This window comes from Rhinolophus sinicus, chromosome 14 (assembly GCF_057876585.1).
Source record: "Rhinolophus sinicus isolate RSI-liver-muscle chromosome 14, RSI-T2T, whole genome shotgun sequence".
NCBI classification, from domain to species: Eukaryota; Metazoa; Chordata; class Mammalia; order Chiroptera; family Rhinolophidae; genus Rhinolophus; species Rhinolophus sinicus.
Window position 1 is genome coordinate 186281649 of NC_142514.1, and position 21981 is coordinate 186303629.

The window sequence follows — 21981 nt, forward strand, 5'->3', positions numbered from 1 at the left end:
CAGCTGGGATGAGCTGTACGTGACAGGTAGACTGGATGTCTGCAACCACCAGCACGTAAGGCCCTCTGTCGTCCACCTGTCCATCCGTCCATCCACCCACCCACCCACTCATCTACTCACCCACCCACTCATACCTTCATCCACACATCCATTTACCCATCCACTCATCCCCCAATCCACCTGTGCATTCATCTATCCATCACCCATCCATCCATGCACCCGTACATCCAGGAAGCAACTTCTTGGCACCTGCTCCAGTCCAGGCACCAAGCTAGGTGTGGGGAACACCTATGTGAGCCAGTTGTATCTTCCTGGTTCTTTGGCTTCATGGAGGGTGACACATGTTAATCAATTCACCTCACAAACACGTATTTACAAACTAACATACATGTCCTTGCCTTCAATCCCCTTGGCTCATACCATTTGCACAATTATATCTTCTCCACCTCAGTTTTCCAGATCCTAGCTCATCAAACACACCACCCAGGGTCGCTTAAACATACAGATTCCCAGTTCTCACCCAGACTTTCTGGTTTTGTCAGGTGGAGGGAGAGCCCTGTCGCTTTCAATGGGCTGGCCTTACTTAGGTCCCCACGTGTCCTGTGGGCACCTGCAGATGTGGCACATAGGAGAACCATCTGACAGCCAATGTCCAGTGAGCACATCCAAGACCCAGCCTGCTCCAGTATTCCATGATGCATTCACCCCACCCTCACAGCAAGGCTGCAGTAAACACTGCCACCATTGCCATTCCACAGACGACAGGGCAGCTGGCTCAGAGAAGCTGAGAAACTTGCCCGAGGTCACACAGCAAGGAATCGGTGAAGCTCTGGCTCCAGGCCCACGGCTTTAAATCAGAGTTATGGACTTTGATGTTTGTCTGCTCTGTGGACTTGAGCTCCAAGCCTTATCTCTGGGACAGAAGATGGGCCCCAAAGCTGACCCAGAGGGTCCCGAATGCTGATGGGTCAGCATGCAGCCCGGTCAGGTAACAGTCACAGGTCAGAGAGGGCAGTCACAGCCCTCGACTCGGACAACAAAATGGCCCCACTGGGGATGGGACTGTGTAGGGGATGAAGGGACCGTGTCTACAGAAAGTGCCACGTGGAACAGGCCTCAGTTCACGGCCATCCCTTTTCACCACGGTTACGTGTCTCCCCAGATTAATTTATTGAAGCCCTACCCCCCAATATGGCTGTATTTGGAGATGGGGCCTGTAGGGAGGTAGTTAGGGTTAAGTGAGGTCATAAGGGTGGGGCATCCTTATAAGAAGAGACGGGATACCAGAGACGTGCACAGCGGAAGACGTGTGAGGTCTCAGGGAGAAGGTGGCCGCCCGCACGCCAGGAAGCGAGGCCACGGGGAGAAGGTGGCCGCCCGCACGCCAGGGAGCGAGGCCACGGGGAGAAGGTGGCCGCCCGCACGCCAGGGAGCGAGGCCACGGGGAGAAGGTGGCCGCCCGCACGCCAGGGAGCGAGGCCTGCGAGGACCTACCCCTGCTGACACCTTGATCGGAACCTCCGACCTCCACAACTGTGAGAAATCAATGTCTGTTGTTTAAGCCCCCCAGGCTGTCATGTTTCATTATCGCAGCCCTGGCAGACTAACATAACACACTCTCCTGCCCACTGCCATCCGCCCAATGTAGGAGGAAGAATGTCCCCACCCGCTGGGACAGTCGGGGCCACACCCACTCCCCTCCCTGCAGGACCCGCAGCCCACAGTGACCGCTGTGCAAGGTGACTTTCCGGGGCGGAGCTGCCGACACCACGTCCTTTATTGGCAGGAGGGGTGGTGGGGAAGGAGGGCAGGGTTGGTACCAGCGTCACCAGGTTGCCATGGTAACCTGTGGTGGCCGTCACCGCTGCTGGGAGGGAAGGGGCAGGGAAGACACTCACAGCCATCCAAGAACCGAACCCTCCCGAGTTACCAGACCCGGCAGAACTCTATTCTGGGGGCGAGCCCGAGCGTGGAGACTGGTATTTAAACCGGGGAGCAGCTGCTCGGGGAGCACACACACCCAGGCAGTAAGGCTCCGAGTGTATTTTAATAAAATGGCGTAAAGGAAGGGGGAGGGCAGCGGCTGTATGATTCTGCCACGGTTGTTTAACAAAAACATAATCATTAGCGGCCAGGACAATGCGTCCTCGCGCTGATTTTATGTTCCGTTGGGGAGCAGACAGGAACTCCTCTGGAGGCTGGCTCTTTTGTTGCTTACTCACATTTTAGATTGCAACTGTGCTAAGAGTCATTGGCCGGTATTCTTCAATGTTCTAAAGATAACAAACCACGCTATTTTGGAACCGACCATGCCCATCGTGATGTCTCGCAGAGGGTTCGCGGAGGGTTCGCCCCACTGCGACTAATGGACTTCTGTTTAACAGCAGGACTCCGCGAACTGCTGCCCTGATGGCACCAAGCAGAGCCGCCCAGGGATGTGGGTGACAGCTCACACCCCTTCTTTGCCTCCCAGGGGAGTGCTCCGAGCTGGGTGAAAGCAGGTCACAGCAGTGACTTCTCTTCTGTGCAAAGAGCCCAGACACTCAGGCCTCCCTGCTGAAAGGATGTCCACCGCTGCAGCTCGCAGAGGCCCTGCTGCCCCTCCCTCTGCCGGCTGTGGCATCCCGACTGTCCTTGGCAGACCCCTCCCCACCCCTCAGCCCCCGCACCCAGGGGACACACAGGGTGCCCTCCCAGAGGCTGTCTGGCCAGTGACACTTAAGCACACCCATTCTGAGCCGCAGCAGCTGGGACATGACTCAAGTCCACACAGACAGATCCAATCCTGGGTGTCTGCTGAGCAGGCGGGAGAGAACCTGTCTGTGCTGGTCCTGGAGGACACAAGCCTGGGCTGTCAGGACAACCTGAGGGGTGAGCTGGCCAGAGAACAAAGCCAGCACAGAGGAGTCGGTGTCCAGAGGTGGACAGAAAGCTCCCTGGGGACACCGTGTGAGCACCTGGATCCAGCTATGCCTGAAGCCAGAAGTCCAGGCTTTTCAATGATATAAGCTAATAAATTCACTTTTGGGGGAGGGGAGTGCTATCAGGAGCCCTGGGGCTTTGTCACCTCCAATTAAAAGAGAGACAATGAGCAGAGCAGCCCCTGAGCTGGGATGGGGCAGGGAGAAGTCCTGGGTCAGGGGTCTAGGTCACGTTTCCACCCCAGCTTTGCCACCAGCGGGCTGTTTGGTCCTCACCGACCATGAGCCAGACTTCCTCCTCCAAAAAACAGAGGCCTGAACCCTAAATCAGCATTTCTCAAACGGGGTCTTAGAAACCCCACTTTTCTCAGGGACATCTTACAGGGACCCTTTCATGCTATGCTTTCCTTTAGGTGACACCCTAAGTTAATGACCCCACGCTTATTGTGCAAGAAAAGGTGTTTTGTCCCCATGGTGGACATTTTCACAGACGGAACTTCAGTTTTCACAACCAAGTTTTCTTTTTATAAACGTGGGAGTTGTCTCTCTTTAGCGTAATCCACAGGTTACTAAAGTGGGTGAGAGTCTGAACTAAGGTAACCGTCAGCCCCGGTTCTCACCTCTCTGGGTGGCATCTACGCTGGTGACGCATGCGTGGGCTCTAGAACCCAGCGGGTCCCTGGGTCGGGTGACCCAGACGCACACCCCGTGCCTACAGCTCACAGGTTGTGAGGCCCGGAACGCGTTGCTTCATTTCTCTGGGCCTCTGCTTCCTTATGTGCAAACCAGGAACCATGACACCTATAGCTTGTGGTGTTGGTTTGGCAATTAGAGGAAACCAATGGGATGCATCCATCTCAGGGCCTGGCCTGGAATTAGGGTCACGTTCCAGGATGGGCCCCGCGCGTGGAAGGAGCACGCAGAGCCCCACGGCACCCACAGCCCCCGCACGCGGGTCTGAAATTCCCCCACCCAGTCCTCCTGAGAGCCTTCGAATGACCTGGCCTGTGAAACTGGGTTCACCTAGGGCAATGGGGGAAGGGACTGTCTGGAAAAGCGGCCAGCCCCCCAAAGCAGAGGGGCAGGGTTTTCAATGCCGCTGTTCATTTATTTCCATAAGCAGCTCGTTCATTCATCACGCTGAACGGGAAGCCAACGTCCCGGCCTTAGACACAAGCAGTTACATGAAAAAAGTGGGAGACAACGAACGAGAGTCAAACTGGCACTGGGGTCTGCAGAGGCCCGCGCCCACACCTGCCTTTTCCACGTGAAGAAGAGGATTGGCAGCCACGAGCGCTGTGTGGAAGGGTCCCCAGCCTCCCAGGGGAAAGACCAGCCATGGTCTGGGAACAGACGTTTGTAAATGTTTATCCCTGACAAATGACTTGCTTGTAGAATGTATAATGAGTGACCACAAATCAATAAGAAACAAACAGCCCTAAAGCCAAACAGGCCAAAGACCTGAACTGGCACTTGACAGAAAAATAAATGGCCAATAAACATGCAGTAAATATTTCCAGACTCAGAAGTCCCAAGGGACACGCAAATTGAAATCCAGCAACATTGTCACAGCACGCACACAAGGCCAACAGCGGGAAGAGTCTGCCTGCAGCGAGCGATGGTTGGTACGTGTGGAGACCATGGTTAGGGACTGAATGTCTGTCCCCAAAATGCATATGGTGAAGCCCTACCCCCCAACGGGAAGGTCTCTGGAGGTGGGGCCTTTGGGAGGTATTAGGCTGAGATGAGGTCTTGCGGGGGCGGGGGGCTTGTAATGGGATTAGTGCTTATAAGAAAGAAGTGGAGGTGACAACAGAATTGTCTCTCCAGCACGTGAGGACACAGGAAGAAAGTGCCATCTGCAGCCAGGAAGAGTCCTCACCAAGAACCTGACCCCGACGTGGACTGACAGCCTCCAGAACTGGGAGAACTACTGTTTAAGCTGCCCAGTCTGTGGGACTGGTCACAGCAGCTCGGGCAAACTAAGACATTCACTTAGGACGAGACTGAAGTATCTAGAAGAACAGAGGGCAGGCCTGGCCCTGACAACGAGTCACTCCTGGGCTGCGTACACAGCACTGCACACATGTCTGCTCCAGGAGACGCACATGGACGCAGAACGCTGCCCGCCAGCCCCAGGTTGGAGACGACCTAAGGGACAGTCCACGGCAGGACAGGCGAACAAAACCACCGTGACGGACCTAACAGTGAAACAGGTGACCCAGAGCCCCTCACACAGCCAGACAGCAGGGTCAGCTGTCAGGAGAGAACTGGACACGGCCTGACACACACACAACTTGATTCCACGTACATACGGCTAGAAACGGGCAAAATCAGACTGCACTGTTTGGGGACGCAGAACAAGGAAGCAGACGTACTAAAACATACGCGTGAATGGCACACAAGAAGGGTGGGGGCAGCAATGGGGAGACCGGGCACGTGGGCACCTCCGGGTGCTGGTGACACGGAGTGGGGGTTGTTTTACAACCCTTCACGAAGTGACAAGTTTACAGTTTGCGAGCTTTTCTGTTATATTTCACTTTTTCAATAAATTAAAAATACAAAAATCATACAAGCACCAAACTGAGTCGCCCTGTCCACTCTGAAGGCTCAGCAGAGGACGCAGTAAAAGAGGAGGGACATTCACGGGTCACTGAAGGCTGAGCCTGGCCACGTGAAGTCCCTCCCGGATGCCCCCCCTCAGGCCCTGTGTATGCCTGAGATTAGTTTAACCCACGTGCAGTGGGGCTCAGGTCTGGGAGGGCCGCAGGGCGGGGATGTTGGGGGGACAGGCTGGGTGCGGTGGGGGCTTCGTGTGAATCTGGGCCCCCATCCCCCAGGGCCCACTTGGCACAGAGGGTGGGGGCCTGGAAGAAGCTGCAGGAGCCCCCACTTCTGTTCTGCCTTTGCTGACCAGCTACGAGGTCAGTCTCCTGTGTGAAGTGGGCTGCACAGCACTCCCTGCCCTGGACACGCTGTGTCTCCTGCGTGGGAAAATAAGGATGCTTTGCCCTCTACCTTTCGGTGACACCTGGTGTGTGTCTGGTGACAAAAGGTGTGGAGGTGACAGCAAAGCCCTTCCTGAGGCATCCTTCAGCCCCAGGGTGCGGGCCCACGGGCCTCTCCTCTGAGGGCTGTTGTCCAATCGGGGGCCACTGTCCTGCCCGCCCTCAGTGGCTGGAGGAAGCCACAGGTGGTCCTCCACTGGCAGCGCCCGAGACAAAGCTCTGAAGGCAGGAGGGCAAGGAGACGTGCCAGGGGCCTGTCGAGAGCGGCAACGGCCGGTCCACAGGTGTCCCCGGAACCCTGCCTCCGGCCTGCAGCTCACCTCTGCCCAGCCCCAACGCTCTCTGGGGGCACCTGAGCTTCCAGGGAGGACACAGGCTGCGGGTGTGAGGGAGCGGCGGGGAGGGCACGAGAGACCTGTGTGCCCGGCCTGGCTGGCTGCTACCACAGGAGGCGGCTTCAGTGCCAGGTCAGCCCCTGGGAGGGCTGGGGTGTGGGCTGCTCCTGCCTGCGTCCACACCCACCCGACCTCCAAACCCGAGGAGGCATGAAGGTGGCTGCTAATAGTTTAGGGGTGAACCTGGGGGTGGGCCTGTGGCCTGCTGGTGGGGAAAAGGAGATCTCTGGAGGGCGTTCGGGGGCCCAGGTGGGTGGCTCGGGTCCTGGTCACATGAGCATGAAAGTACGAGGCCTGGGCACTGCTCCACCTGGGGCGCAGGTGGGGGGAGGGGCAAGCAGGTACAAGGAAGATTTGTCACATTGTCCACGGTCCACATGCACCTACGAGTGCCCCTGGCACCACTGTCAGGGCACAGGCCCCGCTGGTGCCGATGACAAGAAACGCCCGACATGTACGGAGCTTTGTGCCTCTGCGTTCCTCCCAAGGAACGCCTGTAACTCAGGAGCTGCTGTAAACCCAGTTTACAGATGAGAAAACTGAGACACACATGGTAAAATGATTTTTCTCAAGGGCACCTAGTATCGATGCCTCTACACCGAGAGGAAGATGTGAAGAAGGAAGGGAAATTTCAGGAACTGGAAGGGGCAGCAGGAGTTTTCCAGAACGGAGCAGGAGGCTGCTGGGCTGGGATGAGTGAGGGCATCCTGCCCGCCCGTGGGCCGAGCCGCAGAGCTCATCAGGCTAGAGGGGCAGATCTGAGGATCGTCATTCCTTTGCCACCTCCTTAAAACCTCTGCCGCCACCACCACCAACTGTGTCGCCACCGCCATCACCACCACCATCACCACCGCCATCACCACCGCCATCACCACTGCCGCCATCACCATCACCTTCACCTTCACTGCCATCAGCTACATCACCATTATCGTCACCACCATGACTACCGCCATACGACCACCACGACCACCAGCCTCATTCCCCGACAACACAGCCACCAAATCAACATCTTAGAGGGTGGCTGGTCCCTGGAGACTCTCCAGGCTGGTAGGTGAAGGGAACAGACTTCAGCTCACTGTGTCTATGTCCAGCCACCTGTCCAATGTGCTTGTCTGAGCAAGTCCCTTAGCTCCTCTGAACCCCCATCTGTAAAACGGGGAGCATCACCACGCTCCCACCTCCCACGTCCACCGTGAGGTCACGTGTCTTATCTGTAGAAACCAAACCAGTTTAGAGGTGAAGGGATGTGACTACAAGGTCAGGGTACCGACTGCGAGCTCTGGAAAGGCCAGAAAAACGTCACATGGCCTGGTGGCAGGTGTGGCTGGCAGCAGCAGGTGCTCACCGATACCTGTGGCCGGTCCAGCGAGCGAGACGGGTCCATCCTGGAAATGGACGAGTGCTGGACGAGGTGGTCCCCGCCCAGGGCCACTGTGGGTGAGGCGCTCCCAGCTCTGTTTTCCCTTCTTATCAGTGGGCACAGACCTGAAGTGTCCAAGGAGGGCAACCAGTAGGCACTTGTCAATTGTCACAAACACCCAGCACAGCCTCGAGTCGGGCAAGGCTCGCACACCCAATTCCTGGGAGCAGCCAGCCACTCCCCGCTGGCACTGCCCTCGCGGGCTTTGAGCAGACACGAGGAACCCAGCACTTGCCGGCCCTCGGCGTACGGGGCCCAGGTCCTGGGGGACGTCTCCCAAGGGAAGTGGAAACGCTGAGCTGGCAGAGGGGGTTCTGGCCAGGCGTCACCACTCCAGTACACTGGAGAGCCGCTAGCATCCAGAGTCCCAGCAGGGGTTGGGACTGGAACAGTCCCTGTGAAGAGACAGCTGGGAAATCCAGGGTCAAGGCCCAGCGCGGACATGTACAGAGCACGCCGTATTTCCTTATTGATTAAGGGGGTCCTGACAGCACCCCCACAAAGGAGGGCTACAAGCCTTGGGTGAGAGTCTGTTCTCTCTGTCCTTGGGGCTCCATGGGAAGCAGAGAGCACGTGTTACACACCACATCTGCTTCCCCATCAATGCTCTGATTTCCTGATCTAGACTTGTTCTGAAGGACAGCTTCTAGAAGCTTCTAGAGAGCCGCAGGGACCAATTCCTAAATCTAGATGTATCCCAATCCCTAGGAGAACAGTCAACCAAGGGAGGGCACGGCCTGCATGCGTGGCCTTTACCGGGTCACAGACCTGCCCCAGAATCCTAGAAGCCCATTCTGCCGAGAGCCCCACAAAGACACTCCCCTGGGGGTCACGGTGGCTGCTTGAGCATCCTGACCGCTGACAGGCTGGGCGTGCACATGACACAGCACCCCAAAATCACACTGGGCAGCTCATTCGGGTCCCCTCCTAGGGGAGAGGGGGGACGCAAGAACGCGGCGTCTGCACCTGAGGCCTGAACTGCCCCGTCACTAGGCCACCAAGCACACGTCAGCAGCCTCCAGGTGACCAGAGTCCGGCCAGGTGACCAGTCCCTGGAGGCTGGCACAGGGTGGGCGGTGCTTGTCTGTCACAGACTCTCCCCCCTCGTCCGAAGTTCACCCGTCAGCGCCTCGGCTTCAGAACTAGGATCCAGTGAGTCTGGGAGCGACCTGGCCTTGTCATTTCCTTAGGAATGGACAGGGAGCTCTGGTGTCACCATTTCTGTTTACACATCAGCTGTGTCACTCACGGATAACTGCACCCACATGTTTGTTTTTCATACTGACTCAGCAGCAGGGTCCCAGTAATGATTTTAGAACCATTTAACTTAGTTTCTCGTTTGAGATCCGTCACTGGGGGCGTCCCTTATTTCAGTTCATGTGTAGAATTCGAAGGATGAAGGGCCAAACCATTGTCTAATCCGGCAGCCGGGACTTACAGATGAGAAAACCAAGGCCTTGGATGATGGTGGAGGTCGCCCAAGGTCACCACAGGGCACAGGCTGCAGCTGTCTCTCCTCCACCCACAGTGTGGGCCTGTCACGGTGATGGTCAGTTTTGTGTGTCAACCTGACCAGGCCGTGGCAGCCAGTTACGGAGTCAACCACAAGTCTGGGTGCTGCCATGGACGTACGCTGTCAACACGGCTAACACCTGCAGTCGGCTGACTTTAGGAACAGGCCAGTCTCCCCCAGAAAGTGGATGGGCCTCCTCCAATCAGCTGAAAGGCTTAAGAGCAAACCTGAGGGAGAAATTCTGCCTCAAGAATCAGCCCCCACCCGGGTTCCCAGCCTGCCCTGCGGGTGTTAGGCGAGTGAGCCAATTCCTTAAAAAGAAATTGTTCACGTACACATACATCTGTATCTGTGTCCATATCTACGTCCTTCTGGTCTGTTTCTCTGGAGAACCCTGGTTGGTCAGTCACTGAGGGATGGCTCCTGGCTGGGGACCACATGCCCTGGAACCAATGGCATCCCGGTCACATGACTGGCCCTGGACAAGGGGACTGAGGGGTGTGTTGTGTCCCTCCTGGGCCAGAGCCTCTTAGGGGCGGGGCCTCTGCACCTGTTCATCACGTGTCTGCCGGCTGGAGGCAGCGGCTGCCACGGCCCTTGAACATGGCGCAGCCCGGCCCCTCAGTCACACTGGAGCACACGTGACCTGCAGCAGCCATCCTGCAGTTAGCGGGCGGGAAGGAAAAGGGCTGCACGGAGCCTCTTTGTTACAGCAGCCCACGTCGCCCCAGCAAACACACACAGTGGGCATGTTTTGCAGTCAGACCAAAGCCGGCCCTCCGGGGCAACCGCACGGCCCTCTGCACACAAACAGGGACCCACGGGCACGCTCTCTCCTGCATCAGGAGCCGTGCAGCACACAGGAAGGTGAGACGCTGTCCCTGGCTCGGGAGCCTGGGGGCTAGGACCAGGGGGAGGGGCACGCACACAACTGACTGGCACCTTCCGGCAGGATGCCATCCTCTGCACATAGTGACACTGTCACACACAGCACCTAGCGGCCCCTTCTCTGGGCCGAGGCCTGCAAAGCGGTGAGTCACTGTACCCCGGGGTACACCTCTGTGTCTTGTGCACAGAAACAACAAACCTACAGCTACACTCCTCCCTGGCCCTGCACCTGCGTCACCTCCAGGCTTCACGTTACACCACGGCACTTCCGGGTGAAGAAAGCTACTCAGAGCCGTTCTGTACCGTGTGCGGGGAGCCAGCCAGGGGCCTCTGGCCTGCACAAGGAAACGCAGCAAAGCCATCGGCCCCAAAGCAAACACGGCCACTCGCGCTGCGTCCCACACACGTGGACCAGGCCCTTCTCCTGAGACGCTTGGTGCTTCTCCCCATCTCATCCCTTTCTCTCACTTCATTTTAGATAAGTGGTCGCCTCGTAACATATTAGTCAACCCAATCTTCTGGCAACGAACTTGAAAGCAGCTGTCAGCAAGAGCTCTGCTGGGGACGTCTGAGAGCCACAGGGTGGTTTTCCCTCACGAACCCTGACCTTTTGGGAGCAGCTTCACCGGCACATGGAACTGCATAGTTGTCACAGAGGGCCTGGGAGGGACCTTCTGTGAAGGCAAAGCCGCCTGCTATGACACAGTACAGGAGAGACGTACGGGAGCTTCCGCACTTAACCAAAGAGCCTTTTTTCTCCCCATGGATTGACCGTACGATCCACGTTTTCTGGACTGTGTACCGAGCAGCCTTCTAACTAACAGCTTCCACACTGTCTTGCACTGATTTGTGGTTTGGACAAAGCCCAGAGGAACTGAATCGACCTGCTAGAGAAGACCTTGTTCTGAAACAGCCTGTCCCTGGAACAACGCATCAGCTGGTTCTCGCTCCACACTCGGGGGAACCGACAACACTGCCCTGGCCCCAAGAGGTCCAGGAAGCACGGTGGGGTCGCAGGGCGGCACCCGCTTACCTGGCTGGCTGTCCTTGGGCTTGCACTGGACTTCCTCCACGCACTCGGCCGGGAACCATCCGATGTGACCACGGGCGCTGCCTTCCCAGAAGCCCCCTTCGCCGATGCTCAGAACTGGAGACAAAGAGAAAGGTGGCGTTAGCAGGCAGGGGCCAGGCTCGGAGGGCGGCGGGGGGAGAGGCCAGCGCGGGAGAGGGGCCACCATGCTGTGGGCCACGTGTGCCAGCTGACCACGCGCCCTTCGGCTATGAACCAGGGGACCTGGCAGTGTCCCTCGGACGGCCAGTGCCTCGGGCGGAGCACTGCAGTACCCACGTCGCCTGTGCTGTTCGCCCTTGGGGACAGAATGCAAGCACCGGACACACTGGCATCTTTGCATCTTACACTATATGTCACGTGGCTACTTTGTCCCCTTTCTCGGTCTAATTGAGACAGAAGCGTGCTCACTGGAAGTCCCCACCACCAATTATTTCAGGGGTAACTCGGTGGGGGTGGGGGTGGGCAGGCCATTTCACGGGAGAGAAAGAATGGTGAGGTTGTGTCTGCCCCCACCCAAGCTGGGAAGGGGGCCCCAGTGTCCGGCTCCCCAGGATCTTTTGATCCTGTTTGAGGAAAGAGAATTCACAGCAGGAGACAGAAAAGCAGTGACAGGCTGTCTATTGATGACATGGCACTCTCTGGACTCGAGTGAAAAGGACAGGATTCATAGACGCATTTGGACAACGCTGGCACGGGGTGGAGGGTCTGGCTCTGGGGCGTGCTGGCTTAATAACGAATATGCCAGTGCTGGGGGCACAGTCCCCTTAGAGAGAAGGGGCGCTGGGCTTGCCCACAGTGAAAACGCAGACAAGCCGGACGGAAGACACAGCTCAGTCTGCACGACGGGTTCTCCCTCCCTGGGCTTAGAGCTGGGTGCACAAAAGGGCCTCAGTGAACAGCCGCCACGAGGTGAGCATGTCTTTAAACTTGACCATTGCTGAACATGGCTGAGCAATGCCAGCCTGAAGACACAGGGTGGGGGCCCCCGCAGGACCCACGTGCTTCCCAAGGCACCATCGTAAGGGCCAAGCTCACAGCGGCGAGATGTGTGTGGGGGTCTTTAGATCGTAGGCCTTTGGTGCTGGGCTGGGGTGCTCCCAACAGCCTGGCTCCCCCAGAATGTGGCTGTGTAACAGGGAAATCAAGACAACCTCTGACCCCCTTAATCTTCTTTAAATGATCTGGACGCAAAGGCACCAGACTGCAGTCCCGGGGATCAGGGCAGCCTGAGTGCTTTCTTCCGGCCGCATTTTAATCTCAGAGGCCAGATAAACAGCAACTGGACCCGTGACTTTTGAAGGTCGACAGAACAGAACAGATTGGCTTCGTAGGTCTTTGCCTAATAATTTGCAACAATGACCTAAATGAAACAGACAAGCAACCCCCCCCAGCTGACCGGTACGATCTGACCGCTTGAAGCATCTCCCCCAGAAACCAACACCGGCCCCTTCCACGGCACGCTCCCCAGCTGACCGGGACGCAGGCCGCGGTCCCAGCAGAATCCAGAGCTGAGATGGTCATCAGGAGGCCCAACCCTGGACGGCAAAGGGAGGCAGGCGCCTGGCCGGGCGCGGCACGAGCCAGCGGCCAGTGCAGGGACCACACGTGCTTTCCTTGAGGCTGTGAGCAGGCCATTCTGCTTGTTGCAGGGGGTCTGGGGAGGACGGAACGCTCAGGAAGCACTCTGCCACATCTCACTGATGTGACACTCGGGAAAGCTGCTCAAGCTCCGTGCCTCAGTTTCCTCATTTGCCAGAGCGGGACAACACGCTTTAGCTCACAGAGCACACGAGCCCGGCACGGGGCTCCATCACAGCTCACTCGCTTCCTCCCGAGCCCCCATCAGAACACATTCCAGTTCCGCATTTCATGCGCATCAAGCGTCCACTTCTGGGGTGTGACTGTTATTATGAGACCAAGAGGAAGGATGGCAGGCTGGCTGGAGGGAGGGGAGAGGAAAAGACAAGGAAGCAGAGGAGATGTATTTATAGCCACCAGCTCGGGGACCCTGCACACTGGGGTGGTATCAGTGGTACTAGGAGGAGGGGACACAACAGGCTCAGTGCCGAGGGACGGAGAAAGGGCCCGGGATGGTCCTGGGTTTCTGGTGGAGCGAATGGAAGCTGGTGGCCCTCTGTACAGAGGTGAGAGGCAGAGAAGAGAGCACGTGTGGGGGGTGGAGGGACTTGGGTGCCATCGGGAACACCCTAATTTAAGGGGGTCTGCATCACAGGCTCTTCAGTCCGTAAGTAGCCACGTGTGAGTCCTGAAGCCGTGGACGCTGGCTCACACAGGTGGGCCTGCCCTCCGGGGCTGTCTGCCCACACTGTCAGGGCACATTCTGATGGCTGCCGGTCGGGCACCCCGTGTCCTGGTCAGGACGATGACTGTTGTGGGGTCAATGGGAACTACTGCACACGCAGGGCCAAAGCGCTGACCTCACGACACGTCTAGTATTAAGATTCAAAGTGGCAGGTCAGGTGAATTTCTATTATACATTTATAATCTGAACACTTGTATTTTAACATTTACAAAAATACCGCATTAAACTATGCAGGGACAATTCGGGGACTCCCGTTTCTGGGTGTGACGGTCATAGTCCCCGCTGGACCACACCACAGAAGGCAGCTGTAAATTTAGCCTGAAGGGCAGGAGGGCCGCGACCTGAAGGTACTACAACGTGGAGAGAAGACAGGCCTGGTGGGGGGCATGCTGGTGGGGGACGGGGAGGGCCGCCGTACAAGAGCCCCTTCTCCCCATAGCCTGACGAAGTAGAGTCCCCACGGCAGGGCTGGTGGTGGAGGGACCCAGGGGAAAGACCTGGTTCTCAGCGGCCTGGAGAGCTACACAGGTGAGTCAGGAAACTGTGCAGTCTGGAGAGACTGGGGGCATCCACCCGAGGGAAAGCGCTGGAGAGGATGGAAAAACGCAGCCTCCCCACATCTCCGACTGACCCCAGGACAACACATGCGCAGAATAGATACAAGGCCACTCAGCTCACGTCTTTGGAGATCTGAGCTCACCCAGAGCTGTCACCCAGGAAACCGGCCAAAGCGAAAGACCAAAAACGAACAGAAGCCAAAATCTCCACAACCTAACTCTCATGATGTCCAGAACGCAACAGAAAACCAGCGGACACATGGAGACCTAACAGGAAGGAGCCCGGTCTCAGGAGAAAAGAAAACCAGGTGAGCCAACCCCAAGGCAACCCCGAGGGTGGGATAACAGACAGGGATTTTAAAGGGACCATATACCAGCCCACGATGTCATAAAAACAGTCCGTGCTGTCGATGTGTAGAAAATCTCAACAGAGTAATGGGGAGTCTTGGCAAATAAAAAGAAAAATAAAAAATATACACGTGGAAATGCTAGGGTTTAAACATGTAACTTCTGTAAGAAGATTCATAAGATGGACTTAACAGTAACGGGACGTTTCAGAGGAAAGAGTGAGTGAACGTGAAACCAGTTTAATAGAAACGACCTAAGGTGAAGGCAAAGACGGGGAGAACCGGCACAGAGCCCCTGGGACTGGATGCCCCTGGCAGCTACGTGCGGCTGGGCGAGCAGAAGGGACCTGGACAGAACCTGGGCTCCACGTGCCTCTAGGAACTCGGACAATCCAGGTGAGGTCGGCCGGGTTAGTGCCAGCTACAGGGGGGCACCTGAGTCAGTTACCAGTCCAAGGCCAAACAGCGACTAGGTGGGGAAGGCAGGACGTGAACCTGGCCTACCCACCGCCAGGGGGCATGCCCTCTACTGCATGCCAGGCACCTCCCGAAAGCCTGCCCTCCTGGCTGGCACCTGTGCTGCGCCCTTTCTTTTCTCCCTGGTGAGTTCGCTGCCCCACGTGGCCTGCAGCCCACTCCTGCCTTCTCCACGTCCCTCCCGTGGCCTCACACCACGGGGCTCGGCTGCAGCCACTGCTGACTGCCCCCGCCCCGCACATGCCCCCTCTGCATCCATCTCCCCAAAGCGCCTGCCATCCTGGTCTCCCTGCTCAGACCATCGCTGGTCCCCACGACGCTGGCACCACAGCCGCACTCCGAGGCCTGGCATTCCTGGTGGCCCTCACGCCTTTCAGCCTCGTTTCCTGCTCTTCCCCCGAGGGGCCCCCTCCTGCCAACACGGCGACAGCTCGCCTTGGACACTGCAGACCCCTGGGCGCTGGCTCAAGCTGCACCGTCCACCGGGGCCCCCTCCCGACTCCCAACAAGACGCTACCAAATCCGGTCTGTGCTAGGACTGGTCCCAGCACCTCTTCTTCCCGGGAGAGCCGGAAGGCCCTGGGGGTTTCCATGTGGAAAGGAGCCATGGATGCCCTCGTCCGCCCCACCCTGTGCCCTCCACATGGCATCTCATTCCAGATGCACGTGTTGTCATCCCTGACACACGACAGGGACACTGAAGCCGTGTCCTGTGAGAATGGCTGGCAAGCATCCCTCTGTGCCCTGTCTGCCTCCCGGGGCTCCGTATCTCCACAGAGGCCCCAGCCTGACCTTGTCCCAGAAGCAGAGGACACCCGTGGAGACTGACCTTTCACCCTGTCGCCACGGTGAAGGGGGATCTCGCCATCGACCTGGGGTTGGTATGGCTTGACGACGACGAACAGCCTCCCGGGCACCGCGCTGTACAGCTTCCGCTTGGGCCCCGGGTACTCAAAGGCGGAGAGTGTGTCCTTGTTGGCACCAGGCGGGAAGGTTGGCCTGTGAGGGACGGGGCAGAGAGAGAGAGAGAGAGAGAGAGAATGTCACCACCGGAGACACAGCAGGCCACACGCCATACCTGCGGCCAGTCTAGTCACAGCAAAGGTGTGCCAACGGCAGGCATATCGGGGCTCCCGCTTCTAGACGGGGCTGAAGACATGTAAGGGCCCAGGGGCAGCATCTGAGATGAAAAGAGTCTAATCGCATCTTTTCGCGATTCGTGGGGAATGTAACCCCACGTACATTCCCAAAGAAGTCAGAGCAGGGGCTCCAACAGGCACGTCTGCCTGTGTTCACAGCGGCTTTAGTCAAAGCCGCCAAGCGGGAACCGCCCAGATATCCACAGACGATGAAGGGTACACAAAACGCGGTCCCTCCACACTGGAGTGTCACTCAGCCTTAAAAGGAGGACATCCTGACACCTGCTGCAACGTGGATGGACCTGGAGGACACTGTGCTGAGTGAAACGAATCAGACACAGAGGGACACATCCTGTGTGACCCCATCACATGAGGCATGAGGTCCCTGGAGGAGTCAGATTCACAGAAACAGGAAGTAGATGGGGGTGCAGGGCTGGGGGAGGGGAGGGGAGTGAGTGCTCAGTGGGGACAGAGTTTCCGTTTGGGGTGACGGAGAGAGTCCCGGAGGGGGTGGAGGTGCTGGCTAACCTCGTGAGGATGCCTGAGGCCTCTGAGCTGTGCACTTAAACTCGGCCAAGGGATGAAGCACAGCCAGATGGGATTTAACCACGGGCAGGACGGCTGCGGCCCCGAGTCTCCACATCAGGAAACGTGGGTCAACGTGGGCGAGTGAACGGAGCCGTTTCCCAGCCATCCTGTGAGAACACGGACCTGCCCACACGCGGCACTTTCTCCCCAGTTCACTGGTCAGTCACTTACACATCCATCCAGCCACTCATCCGGCAAGTATCTGGGGGTCCAGAGACACCCGTGAACATGAGACAGGCATGAGCCTCACGGGGTGAAGGACAACTTGGAAGACGCCTTTCTACATGTCTGATGGGTCGGCACCGAGGACAAGGTGACTCAGGCAGAGGCTGCAGGAAAGGCTCTGCAGGGATGTGTTGGGCAGGCCTGACGCCCCAGAGAGCAGCCATGTGACTGGACGGGCTCTGGGTCACCCTGGACTGCAGCAGGGCAGGGTGCCCGAGGTCAGGGTGACGTGCAGAGTGATGGGAGGGTTAGATACGGCAAGAAGCAGGACTGCCTGCACCGGAGGCCTGTTGGAAATCGGTGTTCCCAGGCTCCTGCCTCACACAGAGGGAGGAGGCTGTTTGAGAGATGCCGGCTATGGCTCTGGGAAAGGGTGGCACATCCAACACAAATGGCCCCGAGCCCTGACTGTCCACTGGCAGCTGCGTCTTAAGCATGAGAGCTCAGATCCCATGTCACCTGTACCGCCAGCACTGTCTCCCCCCGACCTGGGGCCAGACAGAAACGTCAGCGTCCTCAGCTGGCACGCAGCCCTGGGCTCCACAGCCCCACCGCGGGCATCTGGGTTTAGCTTTGCCTCTGCTGTCCTGTGACAGTACCTCGCCCTCCACACCTTCCCTGAGGCCTGAGGAGATACGACGGGGATGGACAGTCATCAGGATGTCCCTCCTGGTAGACATGGTGACACTGGCTGGGGCAACCCGCGTGTCCCGGGCCGTGTGTGGACGCCACGGTGAGATCCACGGTGATGGGAGACGCCGCCAGGCGCCGGCACTGCCCCACTGCCCCCACAGTCGCCATGGTGACCGTGGGCCACGGCCGCTGGCTTCTGCGAGTACAAGGTCACCCAGCTTGGAGTGGAAACAGGGGTTCTGGCAGGTGGGACTCCACCCCGCCCTGCACACCCCTTCCAGGGCAGTGGGGAGGGTGCCAAGAGCCTCCTGCTTTGGGGACCAGTTCTGAATTGCCTCCCACCTCCTGCCGTCTGCTGTCTGTTCTGGTTACGGCGCATCCCTGCCCCTCCCTGGCGCCCAGCCAGCCCCCATCCCCTCCACCAGGGGCCCCTGAACTCCCCCACAGACATCTGAACCCCGCTTGACTTGTGTGACCTCTGACTCCAGGACCATTGTTAGAGACTTCTGGGGTTCCATGTCCTCAACTATATCCGCCCTTGCCCACTCTTCTTTCTCGGGTGGGGACGTGGCGTTCACCCCTGAATGCTGAGTGCCCCACACAGAGGAGGCTGGGCTCCCTGGGGTCTGCAGCCCCACCTAAGAGGTTCTGCCCTCTGAGCAACCCCCACCCCACCCACTGGACGTGAGGCGCTCCCCTCGGGCTGGCGTTCCTTCTGGGGGTGCTCAGGGCAGACCAGCCGCTACTCAGGGGGGGGACACTGGTGATGCCGATGTCACCTTCCTCCAGATGGGCTGCGGGCACAGGCTCGAGGCTGGCCCTGCCTGCCTGACCAGGACTCTCCCGGGACGGCCAAGCCCGCCGTCCAGGGTTGGCCCTCTGTCCGCTTTACCCGCCCGAAACCTAAACACCCGCCTGGCATCAGCTTCCCATGGCCAAGTTCAGGGAAATGAAAGTGACATGGGTAATAGACAGGCTCTCGCGAGCCCCTGCCAGGTTCTGCCTGGGAGTGGGAGACTTTCCAGCTCAGCCCCTACCTGTGGGGAAGGTCGGTGTGGCTGTCCCCCCACCCTGTGAGCCCGAGAAAGACGGGGCTCAGAGAGACACAGCCTGGGAGCTGTGGGGGCCTTTAACCTCTGCCTGGGCTCGAAAGCATGCGCCTTTCCACTCTGCTGAGCTAACTTCACCCAAGAAACGCTCATTAGATTGGGGAGGGGGAGCAGCCACCCCAACTTTGCAAAACTACATCAAGAGCTGTTCTGGACCTGGCAAGAGATATCAGCCCCCTGGTTATTGGGGAGGGGTCTTGGCAGGACCCAAACCCCCTCTCTACACTCGGTGTCGGTGATGGGGCAAGTGGATGCAATGAAAGCCCCATCTCCCATGGTTCTTAGAGACAAGGACCAGCCATGCCAGCGGGCGCCACTAGAGGGCGCGTCTCAGGCAGGTGTGTGCACAGAGCCTTCCTTGCACCTGAGCCAGGGCGCTAAAAAGATGCTGCAGGTACACTGGCTCCCCATCACTCTGGGCCCTCTCACCTCTCCTGCCTTACACTTGGGCCAGCTGGCTATGAGGGCTCGGCTCCAAGGGGGAGGCTGACTCTGAGCACAGCACAGGGCCCGGGTGAGGGAGGGAGGCAGTCAGCGGGTGCCGGCAGGAGCCCAGGCAGGAAGGGGCCTTGGCCCCCTCCCACCAAGTCTGCACCTGAGGGTTTGGTTCTAGCCACAATGATGCACCCATCACACCCTGGCTGAGGTCTCTGGGGCCTGAGAGATGGGTGCTGGCAGCCAGCTTTCCGAACCGTGCGCATCAAGAGAGAACGGAAGGGACAAGGTGGGCGCCCGCATCCAGAGGCAGTGCTGAGGATGCTAAGCCTCCCTCGACCCAGCTGACGTGGTTTTCTCCATTTCTCCTGTCCCTGAGCCAAGCGTGTCACCCAGGCGGTGGCACCTGCAGTGCCTGCCCCACAGCAGCCAGAGGGGCCTTCTAAAGTGTCACTGATGGTGGCAAACACTTCTGTGGAACTTACTATGAGCCAGACACAGCAAAGCCGGGTGCTGGCCGGGCCAGGACAGCTCTCCCTGACCGGGATAGGTCGCGGGACCACAGCTGGGGGACTGACTGTCCTGCTCTTAGCTCTGATAGTTCTGTGTCCCAGGCAAGTCTGGGTAATAGGTTGCTCTGCCCACAGCTCTGGGTGACAAAGGGAACAGGTCTGGCCAAGCGCCCGGCCTTGGGTTGAACAGGGATCTGGGCTTCATCTAAGAGCCAGTGTGGACTGAGCAGCTACTATATGCAAGGCACTGCCCTGAAGTCATTCATTCAGTCTCGAGAACAACCCGAGGGAGCGGGGCACAGTCATGATCCTCAGCTTACAGTCGCCAGGGATGTGGCACAAAGGGTGAGGTGACTGGCCCCAGGTGGGGTCCAGGGCACGTGCTCAGGAAGTCCTGGGATCAGGCATTCAGGACAGGCTGGCTGCTGCCATTATCTCACACACACGTGCGTGCTCACACACACACACGCACACGCACGCACACACACCTGCACAGGAAACCAGGGACAATCAGACAGGGTCCCTGCCACACATGCCAGTTGCTTTTCTCTCTTCAGAAGCAACATTTTGTTTGTAGCTTTGCAAACCCCTGGCCACACTGCCTTCGGTACCTTATTAGGTTTCATGCTGGAGGACGGGGGCACACTCTTCCTAAAATTATCGCCATAATTCTAGCCGATGGTGTGAAGTGGAATTTTCTGCCTCTGGGGAATCCTTTAATTTAGCTTTAAACTGCTCTTAGCACCTGGGACTCCTCCCTTGGGGTGACTCAGAGTGAGAATCTAGACCAGAGCCAGGAGCTGGATCTCACCGTTCGAAGAATGAGACTCGGGTGGGAAGTGTTGATGGGCTAAAGCACTGATGTGGGCTTGGGGGTGGGGTGGGGTACCAGCAACGAGAGGATTCTGCCCGTGGCCCCCAGGGGCACATGCCCCCCACCGCCTCTGTGGCTGCAGCCCGGAGACCTGGCCTGCTGCCCACGGTCACGGCACTCAGCCCCCTCCGCAGCCACGTGAAGCACTGAGCTCTTGGCCCGGGGGGCCCTGCCTGAGCCCGCACCCCAAACAAACACCAAGCTTGCAGGACGGGGCCATATGCCCCCTCCCACATCCTGATCTTAGCTGGGGTACGGCGTCAGGCAGGACTCACCAGAGGCGGGGATGGGGACTGCAAGGGCTTGGGACACCCAGGAGGAAACGTGGAAGGTGGGTGGGGATGTGGGCGACCGGGCACTGAGGGCGGGACAAAGGGCACATTCAAATCTCAGCGGAAACGCCATGCCAGCCAGGAAAACACAGGTCCTCACGCCCTTCCCGGCCACTGTGAGTGAGGACAGGGCGCAAGGAGGAGAAACCCTGGCGAGTCCCAGCTGCAGAGTGAGAGCCAGCAGCCGAGGTCAGAGTCCTGCCCCGGCGACATACTGGCCACGTGACCCCGGGCCTCAGTCCTCTCATCTGAGAAATGGGAGGGTGCAGCACCCCTCAGAGGCTCTGCGGGGGGAAGGAGCCAGGAGACTTGAAGTGCATGGAACAGGCCCGGGCCCACAGGACTGCACGGCAGGGTTTGTGGTGACACAGATGGTCGTTGCTTGGAGGCTCACGGACCCCCAAGGCTCAGGCAATGAGCTCTCCCCTGTCCCCAGCCTCCTCGCCTGAGAAATCCTGGAAGGAGGCGTGACAAGGTGGAGAGTGTGCTTGGGAGCTGGCGCTCTGCGTGGGGATGCAGCTTCCCTGGCTGTGGGGACACTGAGGGGGAGGGGTGGGCAGACCCCTGAGTCGGATATCCAGGGGGTGTCCCATGCCCAGTCTGACCTGGCTGGCCTGTGTCCTCGTCTAGAAAAGGGACAGGGTTCCTTCTGCTGGGGGCTGCTCAGAGACCGCTGAGACTCTCCATATCCCGACGCATGGGCAGACACGACAGGACCAGCTGCGACTGCCAGCATGACTGCTGGGGTTTGCAGCCTCCAGTGCCTGCCTTGGCCCCTCTCAGCCTCAGTTTCCTCATCTGTGCCAGGCTTTCTCATTGCTGGGAATGAGCGCTCATTCTGGATAAGGCACGTTTGCAACGGAAACAGCGGCCGGTTTGCAATGAGGCATGAGGAAGAGCTCTCAGCACAGAGCAGGCTGCTGGCCTTGGCCCCCACCGTCCACGTGTCCCTTTAAGGACCCAGAAGCCAACGCACAAGGAAGGAAACGAGGTCCCAAACTCCAGCAGCCGCCCCAAGCCCCCAGGAAGCTCCAAGCGCCCGGCTGCTCAGTGCCCACATGGGTCCGAGTGGTCACTACGGGTGCAGTGTTCGTGAAGATGGCCCTGGCCCCTGCTCTCAGGGGACAGATGGAATGAAACAGGCGTCTGCTCCAGCACTGGGCCTGCCCCGGGGTCTAGGACCGGGGGCTGCAGTGCGTGCGGCCTTCGTGTC

The 21981-nt window shown here is 58.6% G+C and overlaps 1 protein-coding gene across 21 annotated transcripts in view; it reads right to left on the reverse strand.

Moving 5' to 3' along the window:
- SHANK2 (SH3 and multiple ankyrin repeat domains 2) overlaps window positions 1-21981 on the reverse strand; it is a 459770-nt gene that overhangs the window by 230584 nt on the left and 207205 nt on the right. For all 21 annotated transcript variants that reach the window (XM_088789779.1, XM_074336881.2, XM_074336891.2 and 18 more), the window contains 2 exons: window positions 15751-15920; window positions 11179-11292 (listed from right to left, as the gene is read on the reverse strand). In XM_088789779.1, coding sequence (XP_088645905.1) covers window positions 11179-11292; window positions 15751-15920 — 284 coding nt within the window. The remainder of the gene's footprint in view (window positions 1-11178; window positions 11293-15750; window positions 15921-21981) is intronic.